We start from the raw sequence: 23,537 nt of genomic DNA, 5'->3' as shown, positions 1-23,537 counted from the left end.
AAACCGTGTTCATGAAGTTGACAATCTTTGGCCTTTCACCCGTACTTTTGGCGCCCCCGTGTGTCTCACAAATATATCTACTCGGTCAAAATTCTAGCAACAATTTTTTTGGAAGAGGAAAAACTAAAATAATTTAATTGATGTCACGCTTTAGCTAGAAAGCAGGTCATAACCCAAAGGAAAAAATAAATCTACCTAGTTCGTTGAGAAATTTTAGGAAGATGCAGGAAAACCTAAAAGGAGTCTCCCGATTGGCTGGCGAAAACGTATGCGGAATGATGCACGAGTGACGACTTTAGGTGTGCTTGTTTTATGATCATTAGAAGCCGCATCCCGCCTTCCAGCTGACACGGGCGTTGGCAGCACCGCTCGTGGTAGAGTGAGTGAAATAAATCCAACGAACACGCTGCCAAATCCAGCAAGTGACCACATCAGCCTGCAGAGCTCCGCCGGCTGAGGGACTGCTGGCTCACCCATCGTTAGCTTTTGATATAATCCCACTCGGTGCATCGGTTTGCCTGAACGGTTTTTAGAGACTGCCTGTTGTATATTTTGTCCTGTTCCTGTCGACCATGGCTGATCCCAAATACGCAAATTTACCAGGAATTGTAAGTGGCTAACGCTAACAAATACATCCTCAGACTCATAGGGTGGAAGCGCTAGCTAACAGCCCTGCCGCTGCTAGCTCGTTTTTCAGCCTGTTGTCTGCAAACACAACGCCAGCTAATGTTCTCTTTCAGCAGCTATTGTAATGCCATATGATGCAGGCACACAGAAGCGCTGCAGCTAGCATGTCGCCGTTGCTCAGTTAGCCGGGGCGTTGGCCAGGCTAACACAAAACAAACCGACGAAATAACAGCAGCCGTCGCGTTTTTTGTTTCAACAGGCTTTTAACGAACCAGACGTGTACGAGACCGGCGACCTTCCCGAGGACGACCAGGCCCAGTTTGAATCGGTAGGTGGACCTTCTGCGTTCCTGTTTGTGGGTTTTTTTTATTAACGTGTAGCCTGCTGCTAAAGCTAATGCGCTAACTAACGTCTAGCCCTCCGCTAACGGACAGAAACGGTTCCTTCATTGTGGTCTGTTTGACAGGACTTGGCTCCTAAATTGGCTCTTAAATGATACACACGTTTACCACATCAGTTTTGTGTCACACTGACTGAGAGAAGTAAGAAGTGTATTTCCAAGAGACAAAAAAAGTTTCCCCCCTTAAGTCTGACATGCTGTTTATAATCATACCAGGGTGATCATCTTGTGACTTTGAGGAAAAATGTCCCCTCTGTGTTCTCTTAGGTTCAGTGTTAATAAGAACTTGGATTGTTTTTGGCATCCTTTATGGGAGCTGCTCTGATTATACATTTTTTTATCTTTAAGCTTTTAGCATGTCTGGGATATCAACAGCACAGCCAAGTAAATCCTAACCGGCCTTTTTGTTTCCACATTCATTGTCCCTGTTCTCTTGTTCCCGTTTTGACCCCTCTTCATCCCCCCTGGGACCCTAGTGTGTACAAGTAAGACTGCTCTCAGAGAGCTCAATGCATGATGGGATTTTTTTCTCTCTCCTTTTATACTGGTGATAATATATCAGAGTTTGCACCGATTAAGATGAAATGAGAGCCGGATTAATGGTGTGGTTCCTTTCCTGCTATGTAATTTATCAGTAATTGTCTTAATGCGGTAGAAAATGATCCCTGATTTTACACTTTATTTAAATCTTAAGACCATAATGATGCTGATGGATCTTTAGAAGCATTGATTGAAGTGTGTATGCATGCATGTGTGTGTGTGTGTGTGTGTGTGTGTGTGTGTGTGTGTGTGTTTGTCTGAAAAGAAAATACTTATTTTGTTCTTTAACCTGGCTTCATGCTCTAACGACTTGCTTCTCGACTAACTTTTTATGTTCTGACTAACTGAACCTTCTAAGCAGCTCTTGCTTTTCTTGCTAGGTCATTCACAGCCTGTTGGATGTGATAGAAACATAGTTGCAGTATGAAATGGGGTGCAGATAGTACCCTTTTAAATGTCCAGGAATTCTATTGGTGGAAAAAAAATAAATAATAAAAAGTAAAATGTCAGCTGCTTGTTACCCTGAAGAAGGCCACAAGCCGAAAACACGTTGGTCTGTAAATAAGGTCGGCCCTTTATACTTCAGGTGTTGCTGAAGTTTTCATCTGCCAGCTTGTTGTTACCCACACCCCTTTTTTATGTTTGCTATATGCAGTCACAAAAAAAAATAAGTTTTGGCCAAGGCAATGGGTTTCTGTAGACTTGCAGAAACTTCCCCTGCCACTGTACCACAAGCTTATTTTTGTCGTTTTCCTCATGCCTGATTAGTTAGTCCAAAATGTTTTACTGGCCAGTGTGTTTTCTATCATTTAGGAGTGCAAAAGATCAGTATCTGATCTAGTATTAGATGTACCGGCTAGATGACTGGGACTATAGTTTATCTGTGTGTGTGGATGTTTGTCCCAGTTGTTCGTTCAGTCACTTGGCTGCAGAAATATGTTTGTGTTTTTATAAATGTACAGAACGAGTTCGTGCTGAATTGAAACCTAGATCATTCTTGGGCTGCTATGAGCTTCTCGCAGTATAACCTTCAGGAAGAATACCACAAAATGAGCTCACAAGTTTAAAATAAAAATGTGTATTGTTTTAAAAGAAATAAAATACAATAATTGTAAATAAGCAAAGGTTTTTCCTACTGCTGCTAAAACGCAACATTCATTACTACAGGTTTTTAAATCTGTACCATGTATTCGGAGTTCAATAGAAATTAGGGCTGGGCGATAAATCGCTTTAAGAGTCTACCGCTGCAACTGCAACATTATATGCACAACACAGACATTAGACTCTTTGCTTACTACAGAATGTTTTCTGGCATCTTAGTAAAAGAAAATTACTGTAGGTTTAGGCATGATGGGAAATCTTTGCAGTATTGAAACCTTAAATTTACATTAATACTGCTAACCGGACCACGCCTGCTGTAAATGCTGACTTCTCTTTTTTTAGCTAAAGTTCATCACAAGCTATACAGTCAGGAACAATCCTTCCAGACCGAGTTTTAGAAACTTAGTGATGTTTGAAATTGTCCAAGTTATGGAATGTACGTCTTTTAACTTTGATGTAGATCATTGTCTGCTCTGGTTTAGTAAGTTTGATTGGGATTAATTATGGTTTTCAGAGAGAAGCCTCTTTGACTGCCTGACTAAAATGTTGCCACTGAGTTTTTAGCTTCCTGACCTTTATGTGATTAACACGACACTTAATTTCTTCTCACTAACTATTCAGAAAAATAGCCAAATTCTCTGTCAATATGTTATCAAAGGGAAGAGAAGCTCAGTGGTGTTTTCAAGCCATCTAATCACCGTTTAATGAGTGAAGAGAGAAAGAACTGGAGACCGGCGTTTCCCAGAGAAGTTGTGTCTCCAGGGTTTGTAGCCGCAGCTCTCAGAACACTCCTTTCTTTCTTATCTTCCTGAAACCCTGGCCAAATGTTCCTGTTGTGTGGCATGGCATGTGATAACCACATTAATCTGTGTTGTCTCTCTCTCCCCCCCTACTTTTTTCTCTCCCTCTGCTCTTCCATTTTTTTTCTGTAACTCTCTTTGGAAACCCAAGGAGCTGGTAAGAGCTTAGCTAACTCTCCTCCTCTTCCTCCTCCTGACGTCTCTGGAGCTGCCTGTTTTCGTTTGTCCTTATGTGTGACTTGTCATTTATGTGTGTGCATCACTGGTGTTTTTAATTCGCCTCCCTTCTCCATGACTTATCACTAGAAAGTTTTGATCAAGTCATTGTTTATTTTATTTTTTTTCATCTCTCAATCATCAATGATAGAGCTGTCATTTAGAGAGAATGAGCTCCAGATGTGCTTCTGGCTTTTCCGTTCACCTAACTTTGTTTTTATCGCAGTAGAATAATCCAAAAGTAAAATTAATTTAGAATTGGTTGCATACAGCAGGTATTAATGGTATATTCAGCTCTTGTTTTTATTGATTTCTTTCCTGCTCCTCTAAATTTGGTTAAGCTCATCCGGTTCTCCCCTACATGATCTGTTGTAGATTATAGGAAGCCCTTGCTTTAAAATTCGGATCACATGGTGCTGCTATTTATGTTTGACTATTGATTAACTATACATTTGACTCTCTGAAACTCTTTATCAGATATTTGAAGTGTGTCTTTAAATAGGTTGCTGTGCTTAATAATTAGTTGATAATTTGGCCGTTTTTCTTTTTCCTCAGGAGGAGCTTTGCAGCGACAGCGTAGAGAGGATTGTGGTCAACCCCAATGCAGCCTACGACAAGTTCAAGGACAAACACGTCAGCACCAAAGGACTTGGTCAGTTCGTTTTACAACTTGTTTTGTTTCATTTTAACGTTGCTGATGCATAATTAAAACATTTCCTCTGTATTTTTTTTTTTTTTTATCATCAGAAAACTAAAATGATTTCAATCAATTATTTGATAAGAAAAAGGGTAATAGCAGGGTCTGTTTGCCAACAACTAGAGTTTAGCTCAGGCTAATTATGTAGTGGGATTATGTGGAGATATTTAGCAGGAGTCAGTCCGCATTAATTAATAGTTTGGCCGGTAAAAGATATGCTTACATCTGCCGACTTGGCCGGTGAATCAGGAAGTTAATTTTGGACACTGGTTATACGTTTCCCTGTGTAGAGGATGGGCCTCTACACAGGGAAACATCCTCAATAAGAGTATGGTTTACTCAAGTAAAGTCCAAAAAAATATATATTTTAACAAGAGAGAAATAATTTGACTTTTACTAAAACAACAATGTAACTTTTTTGGCTTACTTGTAAAGATTTAAAAAGCCTCCTAATTGTTAGACTTCCCTTTTTATTAAGAGAAAATGGAGGAAAATAAAGCATAAGATGGTATTTAAAGACTTCCCAAAGAGGTTTTCTGTTAATTCTGTGAAGAATGCGCAGTGTTGACTTTTAATGTCTTTTAACACTTTTGACAAATCCCTCTTTTTCAGACTTCTCTGATAGAATCAGTCGAAGCAGGAGAGTGGGATATGAGTCAGGAGAGTTTGAAATCGTAAGTGCTGTAGAATTGCATACATGTTTTTTTTTTTTTTTTAAAAAGGTAATCACGTTTACTGACAATAAAATTCATCAGCTGCATGTGTTTTCCTGTAAAGTTAAACAGGCATGTTTCTATTTTTTTTATCAGGGCCACAGACTCTGCAGTTATTAAACTTGATGGATTAATATTCTGTTTCTGCCTTTCTTATTCCCCTGTCGATGCTTCAGCTTGGTGAGGGCAGTGGCGTGAAGGAGACGCCCCAGCAGAAGTATCAGCGCCTGGTTAATGAGATCCAGGAACTCGCTCAGGAGGTGGACACCATCCAGGTGGACTGCTAGCAACACACACCCATTCATCCTAAATAATCCAGAGGACGTGTCTCTCGTTTCATCCGGTTTTCAGGGTTGAAACCCTTCACGTTTTGGCATTTGTTTTTAAGACCTCCAGGCCATGTAACTGTATTTAAACGTTTGAATATGGTACTTATGTGGTGACGCTTCAGGTTTATGCTGAAACTGAGTTTGGAAGAAATCAGAGGTACCCAGCAGAGTAATCAGCCTGCCTGTCACTTTTCTGTAGTACACTGTTATAAAACGTCCCTTAGAGTGAATTTCACTATCCTGCTGCAGTTCTCTTTAAAGGAGCAATAAGAATTTTCATTATATCAGGTAGAAAGAACTAAAAAATAGTTTTGTGAAGAGCTAAAGATATATCTTTAGATGGAATATAGTTAAACGTCACACACTATTTCTGTTCTTCAGTCTTTTGTTTTCATAGCCGGGTCGACCGTGGGTGCTTAGCCCCTCCCTGCCCATAAAATGCTACCGCCAGGCACAACATGGCGGAGAGCAAACTTATCGGATCAAAGCGTTCTCTTACTAACAGCATTATAAAGTTATGAGTGACTTACTTCCTCACTTGACATGTTCCTCTGAAAGGCGATGCTGTTTTTGTCAGTTGCAAATAGGTTCATGTGAGCCGATACGTGAGAATGGGGAAACGGTGCCGAGTGCTGGAGCGGAGGTAGAGAGAGGCATCTTGTTTTGGTCTACAGACGGTGCTCAAGCTCCGCCAAGTGGTGAAGAAAATCACTTATTGCTCCTTTAAGACAAATCTGGGCAGTAAGATTCCAGATTCACGAGTGAAAATGCAGATAAATTCAATACTGCTTTCTGTATTAGATACAATATAATGAAAAATAGAAACTAAACAAGGATTTATATTTTAATGAGGATTTTGGCTTGAGGAAAATTCTGTAATTTTGAGATCCAGAAATTGATCTCAATGTACTTGGCCACAACAAAAATAGCAGGATAAATGCAGTAAAACCATGAGCTTAGCAGAACTTTTATTTTCTTTTTTTTTCTTGTAACCAGTCATGGAAACATATTAACCGACACACCTCTTGATTGCATCATGAATTTTGCTTTCTAGGCAGCAGCAAAGGAAAGCAATGCAGAGGAGCGCCTCACCCCGGTGGTACTGGCTCAGCAGGCGGCGCAGCTCAAACAGCAGCTGGTTTCTGCCCATCTCGATTCGCTGCTGGGACCTCAGGCTCACATCAACCTGGCTGATCCAGATGGAGCGCTCGCCAGGTGAGACGAGAGCAGTCTGCAGGGTGGCGCCCTTATTTACATACAACTGTCAAGATTGTTCAGAGTGAACTGTTGAAATACGGCAAAGACGATCTGCAAAAGAGGAGCGAATTCATTTAAGGTTCTGAAGCAAATGCAGTTGTGTTGTAATTGCTGATGGGCTAATTTATGCCTGGGGGTAATTAAGAGTAGTTTGTGCAATGATTGCTGGTGGGGAAAAGATTATTCATGTTTTAGCATAGTTTCTTTTCTCCGGCAGAAGGAAATGTTAATCACTTGGATATATAAAATGTTTCCTAATATCTCAGCTTATTGGGATATTTTTAATTTTCCTTACCAAAGTCTTCTTTCTACGTCTTCAAATGTTGTAGCATTAACGCTACAAACCGTAAGATGTTGTATTGAGATTTCGAAGGAAGAAACCAACAAATAACTGAAAAAGGAAGGGTAATTATAATTGGTTTTAAAGATTATTTACAATTTAAAATCTGCGTAAGGGCAAGTATAGCATTCATCAAAACCACCCAGCAGCCCCACTGGGAAATGTGGTGGCAGCATCATGCTGTGGGCATGCTTTCCTTTCACAAGGTAGAGAAAAAAGGGTCAGAGTTAACGGGGGAAATGGATGCAGCTAAATACAGGAAACTCCTGGTAGAAAACCTGATGGAGGCTGCAACAGACGTGGGACTGTAGCCCTAAACCTGCAGCCATGGTTGGAAAGGAATGAGTTAGATAAAAGGCTCAGTCACATATCAGACTTAAATCCTGATGTTTAGACTCTCCAATCAATCGGGATCAGTCTGAGCTATTTTATAGAGACTGGTGAAAAACCTCAGTCTACCGACGTGAACAGCAGGGACAGACCTAAATAAATACCCACATAAATGGAAGCAATGCATTATTTTCCTCCGGCTTTGCACTTATTCATTTCTTTTAGTTTGTCACATAAAACCCAGATGAGATGCATTTTAAATGTTGTTGGTAATGCGATTAAGTTCACAGCATTTGAGTAGTACTATTTCCAGGCTCTGTATAGTTCTCTAATAATGCTATTATCTTGGGAAGTCTTCAAAGTTAATGGTTAAACTCTTTTCATCCTTAAAAAAAAGTTTGGAAATGTTTAACATTCACGCTATGATTTAATAAAACGTGATTGTGTGCTGCAAGTGGAGGAGTTGATCTTGGTAGATGAAACATGAGAGAGGCAACGTCTGCTGTAATGCAGGCACTGCCCCGGTTTGTTATGGTGAGGAAAGAGCTGAGCCAAAAAGACAAAGCTCTTGATTTATCGCTCCGACCCTCACATCTGATCAGGACGCTCTCTGGGCGTCACACCGGGAGGAGACCCAGGGGTAGATCCAGACCCGTTTGGCCTGCCTGAGATCCCCCAGGATGAGCTGCAGGATGTCACTGGGGAGAAAGATGCCTGGGTTTCACTCCTCGGCCTGTTGCTCTCGCGACCACATCTGATTGGTTGATGCTGAGCTGTTAGTTTAGTCAAACAATAAAACCTAGTGCAACAGAGCAGCACAGTCAAAAATAATCCCTGCTGCAGAGCAACTTGTTCTAACCTGAAATGCTTATAAAATGCATTTTAGAACCTCAACACTTGTGGGTTGACTCTGCAGCCCACTGCAGCCCACTGTCCTTGTAGCGGCGCTGGGGGAACGCAGACAGAAGGTCGGGCAGCGCTGGGATATAAAGGCCAGCATAAACCAGGGGAGGCGAAGCTTTAGCAAACCACCGCGAGGGGATTAAAACAATGACAAGAGACGGATTCTCGAATTTAAGTTGCCGTTTCAACACATTGAGAGGAAGGAGACCGACGGCACCCGGGGCCGACGGCTGCTTTGAACATCCTGCATGATCATTTTGTGTCTCTTCCTCTCCCTCCTGCCTTGCAGGCGTCTGCTCACCCAGCTGGAGGCGGCGAAGGGCAGTCGTGGCTGCCCCGCAGGAGATGGCAAGCCGTCTTCTTCAGCAAAGGGTCCAGATGGAGTGGTGCTCTACGAGCTGCACAGCAGACCAGAGCAGGAGAAATTCAACGAGTCTGCCAAGGTAACGCCGAGGTTAAGACGGCAGGGGCTAGGCGTGGATGACTGAAGTCTGAAGCGCTTTAGCCGCATCAGCGCCCCGCTGTGCTGTGTTCTGATTCACGTATCAGAACATTTGCTGGTTATAAACGGGGAGAAAAGATATAAATGCACCTCTGAGCTTAGCGGGAGGCCATCGCCCGCTTCCAAACACGTGTCGCCTTGTTTGCGTCCCTGCAGATGACGGAACTGGAGAAGCGTCTGGCTCAGCTGGAGATCGCTGTGGGCTCGGGATCAGACAAGCAGGTACACACTGATGGATCTTACTCACAAATCCTCCTTAATGCTTTTGTCACACATTCGTACTTAGCCTGTGTGTCTGCTTCTCTTTAACGTCAAACAACATATTTATGCCTGTCTTAATCCATCGCCATCCACAAAGTGAAACTGAACCAAATGATCTTTTTTTCTGTTATATTTGTTTTTTGTTCTTCTTAGGGACCTCTGAATGCTGGTGTACAAGGAGCCAGTTTGATGGTAAGAAGTCCTTCATTTGGCAGTTGTTTAGGGTTTATAACTGTGACTGTGATGTGTAGCAACAGAACTGGGTCACGCTTAAAGAGGTCACCGGTTCCTGCCGACAGAAGGGGGGAGGAACTGGTTTCTATTCTCAGGTGTGTTTGCAACTTGTGTGCATCTTTTATCTCAGGATACAATTGAGCTCCTGCAGGCAAGGGTCAGCGCGCTGGACTCGGCTACACTGGATCAAGTGGAGGCAAGACTGCAGGTATCTACTCCTTTCACAGCACACAGCCCACAATTAGGCTTTCAGCACGAACGTATCAGCCCAACGGAGAACAGGATTTTTGGAACAATACTGCTGCCGTTTGTGAAGTTATCTGAATATTATTGGATTTCAGCTGTTTGCGTGTAATGGGTTTAATCAGAATGTGCACACTAGGCTTGATATGCAGTTAAGAGCCCCACTCGCCATGTTGGCCTAGGGCCGGACGATAATTTTAATATCAATATATATTGATCAATACACATGTGGTGCTATGGGGGGAAAAAGGGGCCAATAAAAAGTTCAATAGAAGAATATTTATCCCTCCTTTTGCATTCTAGCCTATCATGTATGTTAATATTAGTCATTACATCCTCCCAACCAATCACAACGCAGACTCAGGAATGTTCCGTCACCACGATCCGCCCCCTTCAAAGAGTTCAGAGAGCATTTTTTAGTTTTTTCTTATTTTAAAAACTTGCAGTTATGGTAAAATGTTGGTTGAATAAAGGGTTCAGTTTGAATTCAGTGTTTATATGTTCTTTATCTAAAAATAGGTCATTAAACAATACCATAAAATGCCCAGGGCTGCACTTATATATGTTTTATATATGTTTTTTTCTAAAGGTTTGGTAATCTTTGCTGAGATTTGCTGGATGTTAACTGCTGGCACAAAGTGCTTGTTGTTGTTTTCTGTTTGAAAGTGGTAAAAAAAAAAAACAGGAATAAGGGAATTCAAAGCCCAATGTTCTGGGGAATTACATCATATTTCCCCTGATTTTGATCCCTAGCCGACGTCTCTAAGTTAATTATTTTAAATGCTTATAAAGAACGTTTACCTCCCATATGCCGTCTGAAAAAAGGCTCATCTTGTAACTAAGCCATCCCTTTTGTTTTATGAATAGAAATTGTACTTTGTCTTCCAGAGTGTCCTTGGGAAGATGAATGAGATTGCGAAGCACAAGGCAGCGATTGAAGATGCCGAGACACAAAACAAGGTTAGTGATCCTAGTGCATGCATCACTCACCTGCTGAGTAAAAACTGTTTGTATCAGACTTTCACATATGTTTCGTAAAACTTGATGAGTCAAGAATGAACCAGCAGCTGTCTGTTACCCTCCAGCTTTTGTAGCTCTGAAGTTTTGCATATCGAGGCGTCGGTGCGTGCTTTAGTTGAGAAGAACTTCTCTACTTGAGTTTGAGCGTCATTGCCTAGGCCAGGGGTGTCAAACTAATTTTGGTTGAGGGGCCGCATACAGCTTAATCTGATCTCAAGAGGGCCACACGAGTAAACTCATTGCAAGATTAAATAGAACTAATAAATGTGGACTTGTTGATTTTTATATTAAGTTAATTTCACTTTTACACAATATATTATGAATAACCTCAGCGTTTTTAAGAAAAGTATGTGCAATTACAACAATACTTTTACTCAGTTAAACATTTACTTGTGCATTATGCATAAGAACTGATCACAGTGATTATACAATGTTGAAAAACATTTATTCACATTTTTTGGAACTTAAAAACACCGTCCTGCATGACAAAATGCATCAAACACATAAAAATTAAGAAATTATTTGAATTTTTCCACACCTGAAGCTTAATCTGCTAATTAAAACACAGCGCCTCTCGTGGACAATATAGGAACTGCATATTTTCCAATTAAACAAAGTACATGCTTTTTTCAATAATTGTTTTATCATTCTCTTCCTTTTATCTTGTCCACTTGTGAAAGTCAAATCTGATGACCTCTTTGTGGCATCTTATTGCCACATTGCCAGACAGGACACTGGCAAAAAAAAAAAAAATATATATATATTTTTTTTATTTTTTTTTTAATACTGCATTTAGCCACAGGGCCGGACTAAATTGTTTGGCGGGCCGTATGTTTGACACCCCTGGCCTAGGCTAATATCTGTGGCTTTGTCGGGCGCTGCGGAGCGTTACAGAGACGCATTAATTAGATGGTGTCTTTAAAAAGGTACGAAGCAAAGATAGTTTGTATTGGAATGGATCCAAACAAGGTGGACAAATGCAAAATGTCTACAGAGTTGGATTTGCTCTAAGCCCCTGTAGACATTGTGAATTATTGAATTCACCTAAAAACCTCGCCTACATTATGGGGACACTGTGTTCCTATAATGTATTATATAGTGTTTGGACACTTTCAGCCAAAGCAACAGTGGCGGTCAGTTTCTGAGGGACTGCTGCTGTGTGGGTCTGTTGTCAGGCAGCCTTGAGGTAGGGGCCCAGTCTGGGTCGGATCTGTCGTACAGGTCTGCAGCTTTGCCTACAGATTTTACAGCAACCTACACAATACACTGCTGACTGACTGACAGCGTCACAGTTTGGTTCTTTTTTTTTTTTTTGTGAGACATTTGAAAATGCCCTTACCGCTAATAGTGATGAAATCCGTGCCATATTAGGTGGCTTTGTGTTTTTCTCTGGATATCAGCCAGCGACACTCGGCACACACCGGCACACGAGTCTGACGTGCCTCACAGTGCTGTCTGCGACGCTCTACTGAACGACACATATTTTATATACAGCAGCACGTGTGCCTCGTTCACCCTCTCAGAACACATCATCCCTGCGTACTCTTTAGCTCTATACCAGCAGGTAACAGGAGGCTACAGGCGCTAGATTCGGTCCTGCTACAGATAATGCACAGATGTAAAGGTTTTCACTCAGAACAATACAGCTTGAATTTACAGTAAATGCCAACATTTCACAGCTTTAGCTCACCTGGGAATTAAAACTAAGCCAACAGTCTGAGCTCGACACTGCTGGCTGCAGCAGTGCCGGCTCTACTGAGCAACACGTGGATATGGACATGGAAAAAATGATTGGACCACCCTTGTTTTCTTTAATTTTTTTTAGATCATTTTACTGTCCCATACTCTAAAGTTGCATTTGTCTGGACAAATATAATAGAACTATTATAGCCCCAAAGAATTTAAGAGCTGATATTGAGCAGTTTTCTTGATAATGACCAGATTCACCTAAGTTCTTACATCAATAGCTGTACTGCAGAAACGGTACGTTCAGTTATTTTATGTTTTGGTCCGTCTGTTTCAGTCACATGATAAACACAGAAGTTAGTACTTGTTTGCATAACTGTTGTTTCTGACGACTGCATTTGCTCTAATACTTTTGTCCATGACTACAAGGGAGCCAGAGCTGGCCTTTTTTGATCATGATTCCCGCTCTGCCAGAATACTAGTTATGAACGTGAATTTAAATATACATTTTAAAATTAACACTGAAGGACATAAGAGCATCAGCTTTCTTTAAAAACTATAAACTTATTTACTGAAATGGTGATCTATGAGCCACACAGCCAAATGACGGGCCAGACTGTGGACTGTGTGAAAGTTGCTAAAGTAGCCTTTTTATTTTAAATGAGTTTACTGACTCCTGCACAACAAGCAAGAATGATTTACAATGTAAAGGACTAAATGAATGTGGCACTCAATAGGATCGTTTAACAGGAAATAAGCTGTTTTGTTGTTATTTAGAAGACCCAGGAAACATGAGGTGTAATACAGAGTGCATTATATTGTAAATTGACGTTTGTTCCTAATAAGATCAGTTTTACCTGTGTGATTATTGCATCCGCTGACTGTTTTTAAGAGTGATTTACATTCAAGATGCCAGTAGAGGGCAGACCATCTCAATTATGATTTTATTTAACAGTGAGCTTTTACTCTATAGAAATGCTGAAGTTAAGTATTCCATTCTGGTCACTGAAGAAATATAATATTCAAAATTTCCAAGGATTTATTCATGTGAGCTTATTTAATGTTGCTTTTATGTAGGAAACTCATCTTTAGCTATAAAAAAAAAACTACAATGCATAAATTATCAGCTGTCAAAAGAGCTGGTATTCATGCCGTCATTTAAAATTGGCAGAATAAAGCCATAATCTCAAGCTACATTGGTTGCATGTCCACCAGAGAAACCCAGTTAAACAAAAATAGTGAAAAATGTTAAAAGTACTGAGCAGAAAGTGCTTCCCCACTCAGGTCGCATTCCCCTTCCAGATCCATGATTGGCAAATAAAGCTGGGGGTCAGACACAATGTACTTTATTTTACCCACAATCAGAAAGTCTGCAGTCCAGTCAGTAGTTGTGGTCAGTCGGCACAAAAACCTGTTGATGCCAGATGGGACGAAGGCTGGAGTCAAATTCTTAGAGGCAGATCTGCGTTGGTAAACTGGTTGGTAACCCGGCTGCCGGTGTATGGCAGCGCCGCTTCTGTTGGTCTGCCTCAGGGCAGCTGTGGCTACAATGTAGCTCAGCAGTCAGTGAGTAAACGGCTGAATGACTGAATGTAGCGTAAAGCGCTTTGGGGTCCTGAAGCGCTGTACAAGTGCAAGTCATTTACCGTGTAGCACAGTGTCTTTTAAAAACTGCACATTTTACATACACCTTTTTCATAGTAAAAAGGAGCACATCTATCGAATTTTACTAAAATACAGAGTTTGATGTACTAAAATCTGCTTTTAATTAATTTATTAAAACTGCATAAATTGCAGTTGGTGTTTTGAAAGAGACTGACCCAATTTGTGGTCTTAGTTCTGAGAATAGACCAGATTTCTTTAAAAAAAAAAAAAAAAAAAAAAAAAAAAATCTCAATCAGGTACAAAAGAATTTGCAAACTGGTTGACCATCTTTCAATAAGGCAGCTATGGGATGTGCATATCTACAATGATATGCACATCCTTTTCCTAAAGAAAAGCTGATAGATTTGTTTGGTGGCGCAGGTAAAAAAAAAAAAAATCACAATTAAATTATTGGCAATTTTTTAGTTTTTTATTACTATTTTTATTATTATTATTATTATTATTATTATTATTATTATTATTATTATTATTATTAATATTAATATACATTTTAGACCTCAAGTACTTTTCACTTAACAATTCTGGCTCATGTGCGAAAAAGTTATATACCTGCTTTAAACTCTCATGAGAATTAGATGCGCTCAGGTGGCTTTAGTTTGTCGTCTGCGATCCTCAGCAGGTCCAGTTGTTTAGCGTGCGATCTCTCAGCTATGAGACAAAATTTCTAATCTGTTCAGAATCTGGGATGACTGTAAGTCGTCTAGTATGTCCTCAGCTTTACGAAGGGATTCTCCCTCTGTGAAAACCGAACTTCAGACCCCGTTGCCAGGTCGACATTATAGACTTTAACAACCAGGTTGTCCATATTGATGATAGCCGCCAGTGCATCCATTTCTATTTCTGCATCTGTACTTGTCAGGTGTCGCAGCTGTATGATGTGGTGCAGAAGTGGGATGCGGTGTCCACCTCCGTTCCTCAGGTGGTGCAGCGGCTCGTTGCTGTGAAGGAGTTACATGAGCAAGGTAAGACCTGGGAAAGTGACTGACAGCTTTGACAAGCACAGCTTTTCACTCGCTTCCATTCACAAAGCCTTTAAACTAAAGAATCAACTTCCTGAGGCAAAATAACCCCCTGAACCATCAACTAAAGTACAGTATTGGTTTAGATTGCATATATTGTAATAATATTGCATTTCTGGCAAACCTGACATAAGGGGGAGCAATAGCGTTAAAAATCTTCTTGTTGCCCTTTGTGTTTTATTTCATTTCGGGAGCTGAAATCACTCCCACGAGAGTTAAAAGGATTTTTATTGGTTTCTTGAGGTGGGTGATGCATTTTTAGGTATACAGCATGCAGGGAGTTGGCACAGATCAAAACAGCTTGAACAGTTTTAAAGCAGCATCATAATCCAGAAGGAAGACTTCCGAGTGAGAAAATTAAAACTAAAGAAAATGGAGATTGAGACGGGTAATGCGGGTGAATTAACACGTCCTCCTGAACGGGGGAGAGTGAGGGAAGATGTTTAGATCGGGTCTTGCTTGCTCATTTGAAAGAGACAAGTGGTGCTACATTACCTTTTTTATAATTTAGCACATTAAAGGGAATGTTTGTCATATGATAATCTGCTTATAAGAGATTATCATAAATGCAGCCATTTCTGATCCATTTATTAATAATTGATCGAGTACATTATTTGTGTCATCATCTAAGCACTCATTAACCTTCACATTAAATGTGCACGATATTCTTCAGTGCTTCTGTTTTTAACAGGAAAACTAATCCTCTAGCTTTGCTTGACTCTGTCCTTTTTCACTAATCTGTTTGTCCGACAGCCATGCAGTTTGGCCAGCTGCTGACTCACCTGGACACGACTCAGCAGATGATCAACAACTCTCTGAAAGACAACAACACCCTGCTAACACAGGTAGGACGTCTGCCGCCGTCTGGAGCAACGGCAGCAACATTCATCCTTTCTAACACGGCGGGAAATGCTGGAACGCTGGAAAGTTTTAGCCTCTCAAGCACCAAATATTGGATAATAATGTCAAAGAAAAATGTTGGTTAGTTGAGGTTTAACTGTCTAATTTTTCATTTCACCCATTTATATTTTCATATAAAAGGGATAGATGGAAAGAATGACTGGTGCACATGCCATATATCAATTATTTTGTTCTATACAACATAATAATGGCTTGTTTTTCTTAAAAGTCCTTTTAAGATGATTGGAAATAGATTACTGTAATACCCTATTTACCAGGCTGGACAATTAATTTCACCTCTTTTAGCCATTTATAATGCAGCAGCCACACCTGTCACTAGTTAAGTGAACAAACTTAGTACAGCCGTTATATACACTGGTAGACCTTAGAAGTTGCTTCAAAGCCCTGACAGGGTTCTAATTGGCCAGGCTCTTAAACTATGTCAGCTTTTAACTCAACACCCTGCTGCTTTCAGTTCCCGGTTCAGACGCTGTTGGTTGTTGCCTATACAAGCCGAAAAGGAAAGTATATATATATATATAAATTATTTTTTTAGGTTTAGCAGTTAAGGGCTTTATTGCAGTATGTAAGCAGAGTGTTATATTTTTTAGAGACACGTTTATTAGATCAAAACACTGTTGCCAACTCCTTAAAATGTCTAAGTACGACTTTGGTAAGAAATGAAGCCGCTCCGCTCAGTGGATATTCAGAGCATTACGGTACACTGAGTCAGTACCTGATTGGCCCCCTGAGCTGTCTATAAGACTGCCTGAATGTAATGTTTAAACTAGAACTGCATTCATGTAAGGCAGCCCAAGCCCGGAGTACGTGCTAGTAACAATAAACAAATTAAGTTAATTCAATATAAAAGTTGTTTATTTTGGCCTTATGTTAGAAACAGGGCAGTGTAGTCCAACTACTCTGTCCTCCAGGCAGAGACAGATAGCTCTCCTTCTCAGGAGAGAGTGGTGTTAAGGAGGAAACACACCGGACACGTTGCAAAGCGCAGCAAACGCGCGTCCTATGCTTAGGTTAACTTGTAATTTTAATCAGTCAATAAATGTACACCAGAAGCATAACACTACGCGACGCCTAAATTAAATTGAAGTTCTAATTTCAGACGCGTATACGCTCCTGTTTGGCAGGGAATAAACAGGGAAACATCCTGTGTCAAAGTTCACTTCCGGAAGAATCCCAAAATAAGTAATCGAAAGCAAAGCGCGATATTACACACTTGGGAAGAATATGTAATGCGTTTTATAATCCGGTGCGTCTTAAATGTGGACAAAGACACACAGAGATGTAAATTCACGGTACGCCTTATAATCCAGTTCGCTGTGTGGTTCGCAAAAACACGCCACTACAATGAAAATTATATTTACATCCCACTTTCTAATCCAGGCTGGGATCACCAGCAGCTTTTTTCGCATGCGTGATCCATTAGCAAAGTGGAAACGGAGCTGAGTGGGTTTCTGTCCTCTCTGTATGAAGCGCTTTGGTGCTTCATAGCTTTGCTCTGACTGCAGGTGGGGTTTGCAGGACGAGGCAGCTGTTTGTGAGACTGACTACAGTGCTAGGGAAGTGGGTGGGGCTCATGGCAGCACTCGCTGCTCCCTCAAGACAACAATTGCTGCTTTCACGGGAAGTCGCTAAAGACGGCAACTACAGAAGTCACAAGTTTTGTCGCGTTTTTGGAGAAAAAAAGCCAGAGGGGGTCTGAAGTCGTAAAATATAGTGACAAAGCCGCTGAGTTGGCAACATTGGATCAAAAGTATAATTCGTTTGTGCTTTTTTGTTTTTTTCCAGTTTTTCTCATATAGAAAATTATTTTGCCTTGGGATTAAATGGTTGTTAAATTTGTTTCGATGTCATAACTCCTACATAAATTAAAATGGATTAAGTACACGTTGTGTGTAATATGTATTTATGCAAACGGTTATGCATACAAATACTTAAGTACATATTGTGTGTAATTAATATAGATTAAGTACATACAAGTACAACTGCTCTTCATCCAGAGTAGTGATCAATGTGCTGCTGGCTGGTTCATTTTTAGTGAGGTTGAGTTCACAGGCTTGGGAGCTTTCACTGCATCTTCTGAAGCAGTGATCAGACTTCTGCCAGGTTGCTGAGATAACAGCAATTTACACAGAGGGTTCCAACTCGAGAAATGAGAAATAACCCTCAGCATCCAAAAGTTTGATTTGATCTAGTTTAACAACTTGGACACTAGTTGATAGTTAGTTGAAACCCTAATCTGTGACGGTTCTCTGTTCTATCATCTTCCTCACATCTATGCATGTGTTCCCTAATGGTCTGTATCTGATATCTGATCTTGTTTCTCCTGTACATTTCCAACATCCTCCTTCACTTCTAATTCATCTTAATTTCCCACCAGGTCCAGCAGACGATGAAGGAAAATCTGGTGGCTATTGAAGAGAACTTTGCAGCTCTGGATCAGAGGATGAAGAAGCTTTCCAAATAAACTGTGGCAGAGATTGAATCAGTCCAGGAGCGAGTTAAAGATGGACAGTAAATATTTGGTTAGAGAGCACAGGTTGGAAGCGTTTCGGGTGTAACATGCTTTCTGGACGTCCCTTTCTTGCTCTCGACTCCAGCCTCCGCCTTTTTTCACTAAGTGGAATGTTAGAAAGTTGACAAGATGGGAAAAACAAAAATGAGACCAAATGTTCTTCAGATGTCCGCCCTCATTTCCTCTTCCTTGCACAAAACCGGTGTAATTTGAAAATCTCTTTAATTCCCAAAATCCTGAAAATTGCAATCTCCTGTTAAGCTGATTAAGTTTTAGATTTTTATTCCCATAGGAGGTTCTCCTATTTCTTCTGGAGAGTTACACTAATAGTGGATTTGTACTGTAACTTTGGAATAAATAAATGAATCCCAGTTTGGTTGTAAGATAACAAAAAAAGTCTGCTCTTAAATGTAATAAATTAAGACCTATTGTCCTTTATTATTGTATCAGAAGCATGCTGGTGTGGGTATGATGCGGAAGGAGAGCTTGTAAATATGCCGGTGTACCTTGTTTCTTCACACTCGGTCGCTTGTAACTATATTATTAAGACCGAGCCTCGACAGACAAACTTTTAATCTGCTTTCTCGTTGCTTACAACTCTGCTGTTCATCTGTGGTCACTGAAGCTGATCAATAAATCAAACTGTCATAAAGGCGGCTCTATTTCTTTCACAGCATTAGTTTTTTTTTTTTTTTTTTTTTAATCGTCAGTCTGTCTAAAGCAGTTAAATCAAGTTTTTCCAACAAACAAATCATACAAATTCTTACTATAGTTAAGATCAGATGGTAAAGTAATAACTGCTTTAAAAATCTATATAAAATTAAATTAAAAACTTGATTGCTCTTCAAGAGAAAAACTTAATTTGTGGTTGTCCTAGGATGTGTGGCCACAGGGTGGCAGCATAGCATATAAAGCCCACAAAAATAATGTTTATGGAGAAAATGCTTTGTTCACAAGATACTTTTTGTACCACTTAAAAATATTACTATACAGCTAAATTTTTTTTATAAGAAATTAACTTTAGAGTATAGAATTCAGTTTGTATCTACAGCTGAAATAAAGAGTCAGCTGGGTTAAGGTGGCCTACATTTATATAATTTAAAAACCTGTAGCAAAATGAAACCCTGATTTTCTGCCCTCTTGGACCTTGCCTTGTGTAGCTGTGTTCACACAAGGACCATTACATAAACTGACCCATTTTCCAAAAAGGACTTTAATCTTGTAACCTCATTAATTCACCTGGAAGTAAACTGAATTGTAAGACACTGTGAACACACACACACAAAATGTTTTAAGCAAAACAGGACAGTTGTGCTGTATTTCCAGAGAACCTAAAGTGAAACATTTGGTGGTGTCCGGGGTCGAGTTCAAATCCCCCTGGCATTAGGTGGTTTATAAAAAGCATTAAAACAAAAAGGCTGGCTCATGTCTGAAGTCAGGTGATGGTATTAGTGACAAAGGCCGACAGATAACGGCGGCGGGGCAAAGATCAGGTGCTGCGGGTGAGTCATCCAGACACATCAGTACCCGGGAGTGTCGATGGTGGACGGGCTCTTTTAGACGCAGGCTGAAATTTCTGGTTTTACAACCATTAATTTGGAATCAAATTATGAACCCTATTTATTTATTTTTTTAAACAGACACCAGCGAGCTCACAGACATATAGAGTGTGACGTACAGGGAATTTGATCCGGAGCGCCAACTGGGAAGGGAATGCCCCAGATGAACACAGAGACATTCACGTACCGTATTACATTAAACTGTAGCTGTCCTATGTTGGATCAGGCCTTCCCCCCATCTTAGTAGGGACTTTTTAAAGTAACTGTCAGGTATTTAAAATATGGGGACAATAAATTAAGCATTCCATTTGAGAAGTAGTCTTAGATCTAAACCAGCAATTAATACCTATGTTTGTTTTTTTAAACATTTCTTGATTAAACAGTTTAAGTAGAACTTCCTCTGGACAAAGTAAATATTCAGGTCGTCTGGCTACATGGAGCGGTGGCACAGACAGCAGAGAAAATCCCAGCTTCTGGTGCTGATACGGGGGAAACCTGAAAAAGGAAGAAAAAGATGGTGTAAGAGCCACGAGTGCGTGCCTCTCTGCCAGTATACCCACCTGTTCAGATGGGCATTTAAACTTTCATGAAACACAGTGTCTTGTCTTTTTTCACCTGTTTCGTGGACTTCTCACCTCTGACAGAGAACAGAATGAACAAACGAGAGAACCGATCGTGGCTTTACATACAGAGAATAAATGCTGCCACGTACTCCTATTTCTAAAATGGTTTATCTTCATGTTTAAAAAAAAACAAATTAAAAATCTGGAATGAAACAAATACGTCAAATCAAAACACTCCTTTCTCCAAAAGCACTGGAAATAAAAAAAAAAGAGGGCAAATAATTATAAAAAGAAATGCCGGCTGATGTCAGAAACCTGAAAGATGCTAGAGGGAAGGGGGAAATCACACAAAGCCACTCTGCATCAGTTTGTCAGATTTTCCTGAATGGGTGTAGACAGGTGAGGAGGCTGTTGTGAGGCAGAACGACGGGCAGAAGAGGTGAGCAGGCGTAAGCGGAGGGAAACAGGGTGACTGGCCCACAGTCGTGGGGCAGAACGAGGCTTGTAGCGAATGAAAACGGGAACACGGAGGGGGAGACAAAGCGAAAATGCGTGAGAGTCGGTGGTAAACAGGGTTTAATAGGCTAACGAGATTGTCCGCAAAGTCATTCCAGAGCTCCAAACGCAAGAAGGTCAACGACTTGGCTGCAAGATCAGGACCGTATGTTGCTCAGAGGATAAGTTGGCATGGCAAAAAATAAAAAAGATTAGAGATAATTTTTTTATTTTGTTGACTACGTCCTGAGAGATCTTGACGACTGATGAAGACGGTGGAAACAAAATGCAATAAGTTTGATGAGGGCGCCATCGCACAGCGGGGAAAGGCAGTTTATGTCTCGGGTCAGACGAACACAGACAAAGTTTAAATACAAATGGTTGCTACTAAAAACTGTTAAAGGAGTAGTTTGACATTTTAAGACAACACCCCCCAAAAAAAGAAGACATTTCATCTAAAAAAAATAAATAAACTACTTTTCTTTGTAGTTTTGCCTCCATTCAGGGGACACGGGAAAAGAGTGGCACAGAGAACAAGCACAAGCCGGGATGGCGTTAAACAAAAAAGGATCGACTGCATCACTAACAGCTGTATCGGTTGGTTTCATTTCAGAACAGGGAAGGATTCCGACAGCTGCTGAGTGTTTATGCGCTCGTGTGTGTGTGTGTGTGTGAGGAGAATCTGGGTGTGGAGCTCTGACCAAGGGCAAGGGACAGGAGAAGAGGGGAGCGGGGTGTTGTGGCTGGAAATTCCCCAGACTGCTTAGTTATCTGCCTGTAAAACAAAAGAAATCAGCAATCAAGATCTGATTAGGAGTAAAAATGTCACCTCCTTCCAATGTTTGCCCTTCTTGTTTTGTTTGCTCCTTGTCTGAACCGAATCAGAGTGGCTGCCTATAAAACATCCATGTCCACATTTAGCCTTTTTCTATTCATTCCTGCAGGAAAGCCTAGTTTGCTCTGCTTGGCTGTGTTTAAAATCGATACATCTGAATAAAATATTTTCATCATGTCTAATAGAGGTATGCTGTCACCACGTGGGACACAGCCCATTGACTTATTTATTTTGGATCATAACATACAGGCACAAATGTCTGCAGCTTATGTAAATATGACTGATAACAAAAGATCAGGCATGATCACAAAGGTTTCCAAAAAAAAAACAAAAAAAAAAAAACAAAGGAAGAAAAAGAGGATCGAAGCCCTTATCCACATGTGCGGAACTGCTCTGCTTGTTTACACTCAGGGCATGAGCAAAATACAAAAAGCAGAACAACATAACACAAGATGAATCATTAATCTTATTTATAATATACTGCATCTTTAATTGCTGTTGTGTGTTGTTGTTTTTTTCCTCGCAACACAAAGTACACAAGTTAGACTAGACTTGACTTTAAAAAAAAAAAAAAGGGACTTATAAACACAAAGTCCAAAGCTCTCTGAAAACGCAATTGAATCCAAACGGCGGGCACTACAGCGGCGTTTCATGATGACACAAGGCAGACAACGCCACTGACAAAAACAAACAGACGGGCAGGCGGGGAGAGGCAGGCAGGGAGGGGTGCGGAGAAACTATGCTGAACTACTCGGCAACAGCCACTCAAGTCGTGACGTGTTCCTGGTGCTTCCTGCAGCGCTTTAACCCGGGTCCTAGAGACAGTATTTGAGCTTTCTATTCGCTACTTGACGCTGTTGCTATGGGGGCTGTGCGCGTTTCGCGGCGCGTGGAGAAAACAGTCCGAGCGCGTGCCCGAGTGAGTTGGTGTGTGTGCGCGTGGTGAGTTTGAGGGGAGAAAGTGTCGGAGAGCCCCCCACAATCCGAACTAAGGCACGATGAAAGTGGACTAGATTCACTTTGTGTCACCGCTGTTGTTGACCTGACTGTATATATATAAAAAAAATGATTGATGTGCGTCTGAGAGCGTGTCCTCGTTGAACTTTGTGCCTTTAACCTCACATATTCGGCATAAGTTTTATTATTGTTTGGCGTTTTAGTCAATGCAAGTTAAAAATAAATGTTGTCACCAAACTATGTGAACGATCTAAAAAGCTAATTTAAATAAACAATATTACAGGGCATAGGTTTCGCACAGGTCATTAAATAATAATTAATTAATTCAAATAATTGTCAGTAGTTATTTTATTGTTTTTTTCTCACATTTTATGTATTTCTGTTATATAATAATGTAATATGTCAAATATAACTGAACTATGTTATTTATGTTTAATTATTATTAAATATTGTGATATATTAATTATTATTATAATAATAAGATATTTTTGTAATACAGGCTAACATACATTACAATACTTCAATATTTGTATTTGTTTATTGAATAAAATATAATTTCCCATATTTTTAATTAGACTATGCTAGATTTTAGAAATATTTTTTTCATAATATTTTTTTTAGAATTTATCAAATTTTATATTTAAAGTATTTGATTTTATTGTTATTAAACAGCTGATCTATTTGTTTTACAATATTAATAATTCAATTGTAGTTATATTATTACAAATACATTTTATTAAACAATTTTAAATGTTTATTAGTAATAATATTAATATCAAATTATTAGTACTTTGTTTCAACTAGAAAACGTT

The 23,537-nt window shown here is 40.1% G+C and overlaps 1 protein-coding gene across 2 annotated transcripts; it reads left to right on the top strand.

The window, feature by feature from the left end:
- Positions 1-395: 395 nt before the first annotated feature.
- On the top strand, positions 396-18,968 carry dctn2 (dynactin 2 (p50)). Of its 2 annotated transcripts, XM_036151841.1 has the most exons (15): positions 396-608; positions 887-955; positions 3,620-3,625; positions 4,240-4,336; positions 4,994-5,055; positions 5,271-5,369; positions 6,478-6,638; positions 8,543-8,696; positions 8,912-8,977; positions 9,170-9,208; positions 9,381-9,458; positions 10,382-10,453; positions 14,724-14,826; positions 15,637-15,728; positions 18,182-18,968. In XM_036151841.1, exons 1-15 carry the CDS (start codon positions 573-575, stop codon positions 18,266-18,268), a joined length of 1,221 nt encoding a protein of 406 aa, XP_036007734.1. In that variant the 5' UTR covers positions 396-572; the 3' UTR covers positions 18,269-18,968. The 2 variants fall into 2 exon arrangements, with proteins under 2 accessions (XP_036007734.1, XP_036007735.1); XM_036151842.1 differs by lacking the exon at positions 3,620-3,625.
- The last annotated feature ends 4,569 nt before the right edge of the window (positions 18,969-23,537 follow it).

Source organism: Fundulus heteroclitus, chromosome 20 (assembly GCF_011125445.2).
Source record: "Fundulus heteroclitus isolate FHET01 chromosome 20, MU-UCD_Fhet_4.1, whole genome shotgun sequence".
NCBI lineage: Eukaryota > Metazoa > Chordata > Actinopteri > Cyprinodontiformes > Fundulidae > Fundulus > Fundulus heteroclitus.
This window is presented reverse-complemented; position numbering and strand designations above follow the sequence as displayed.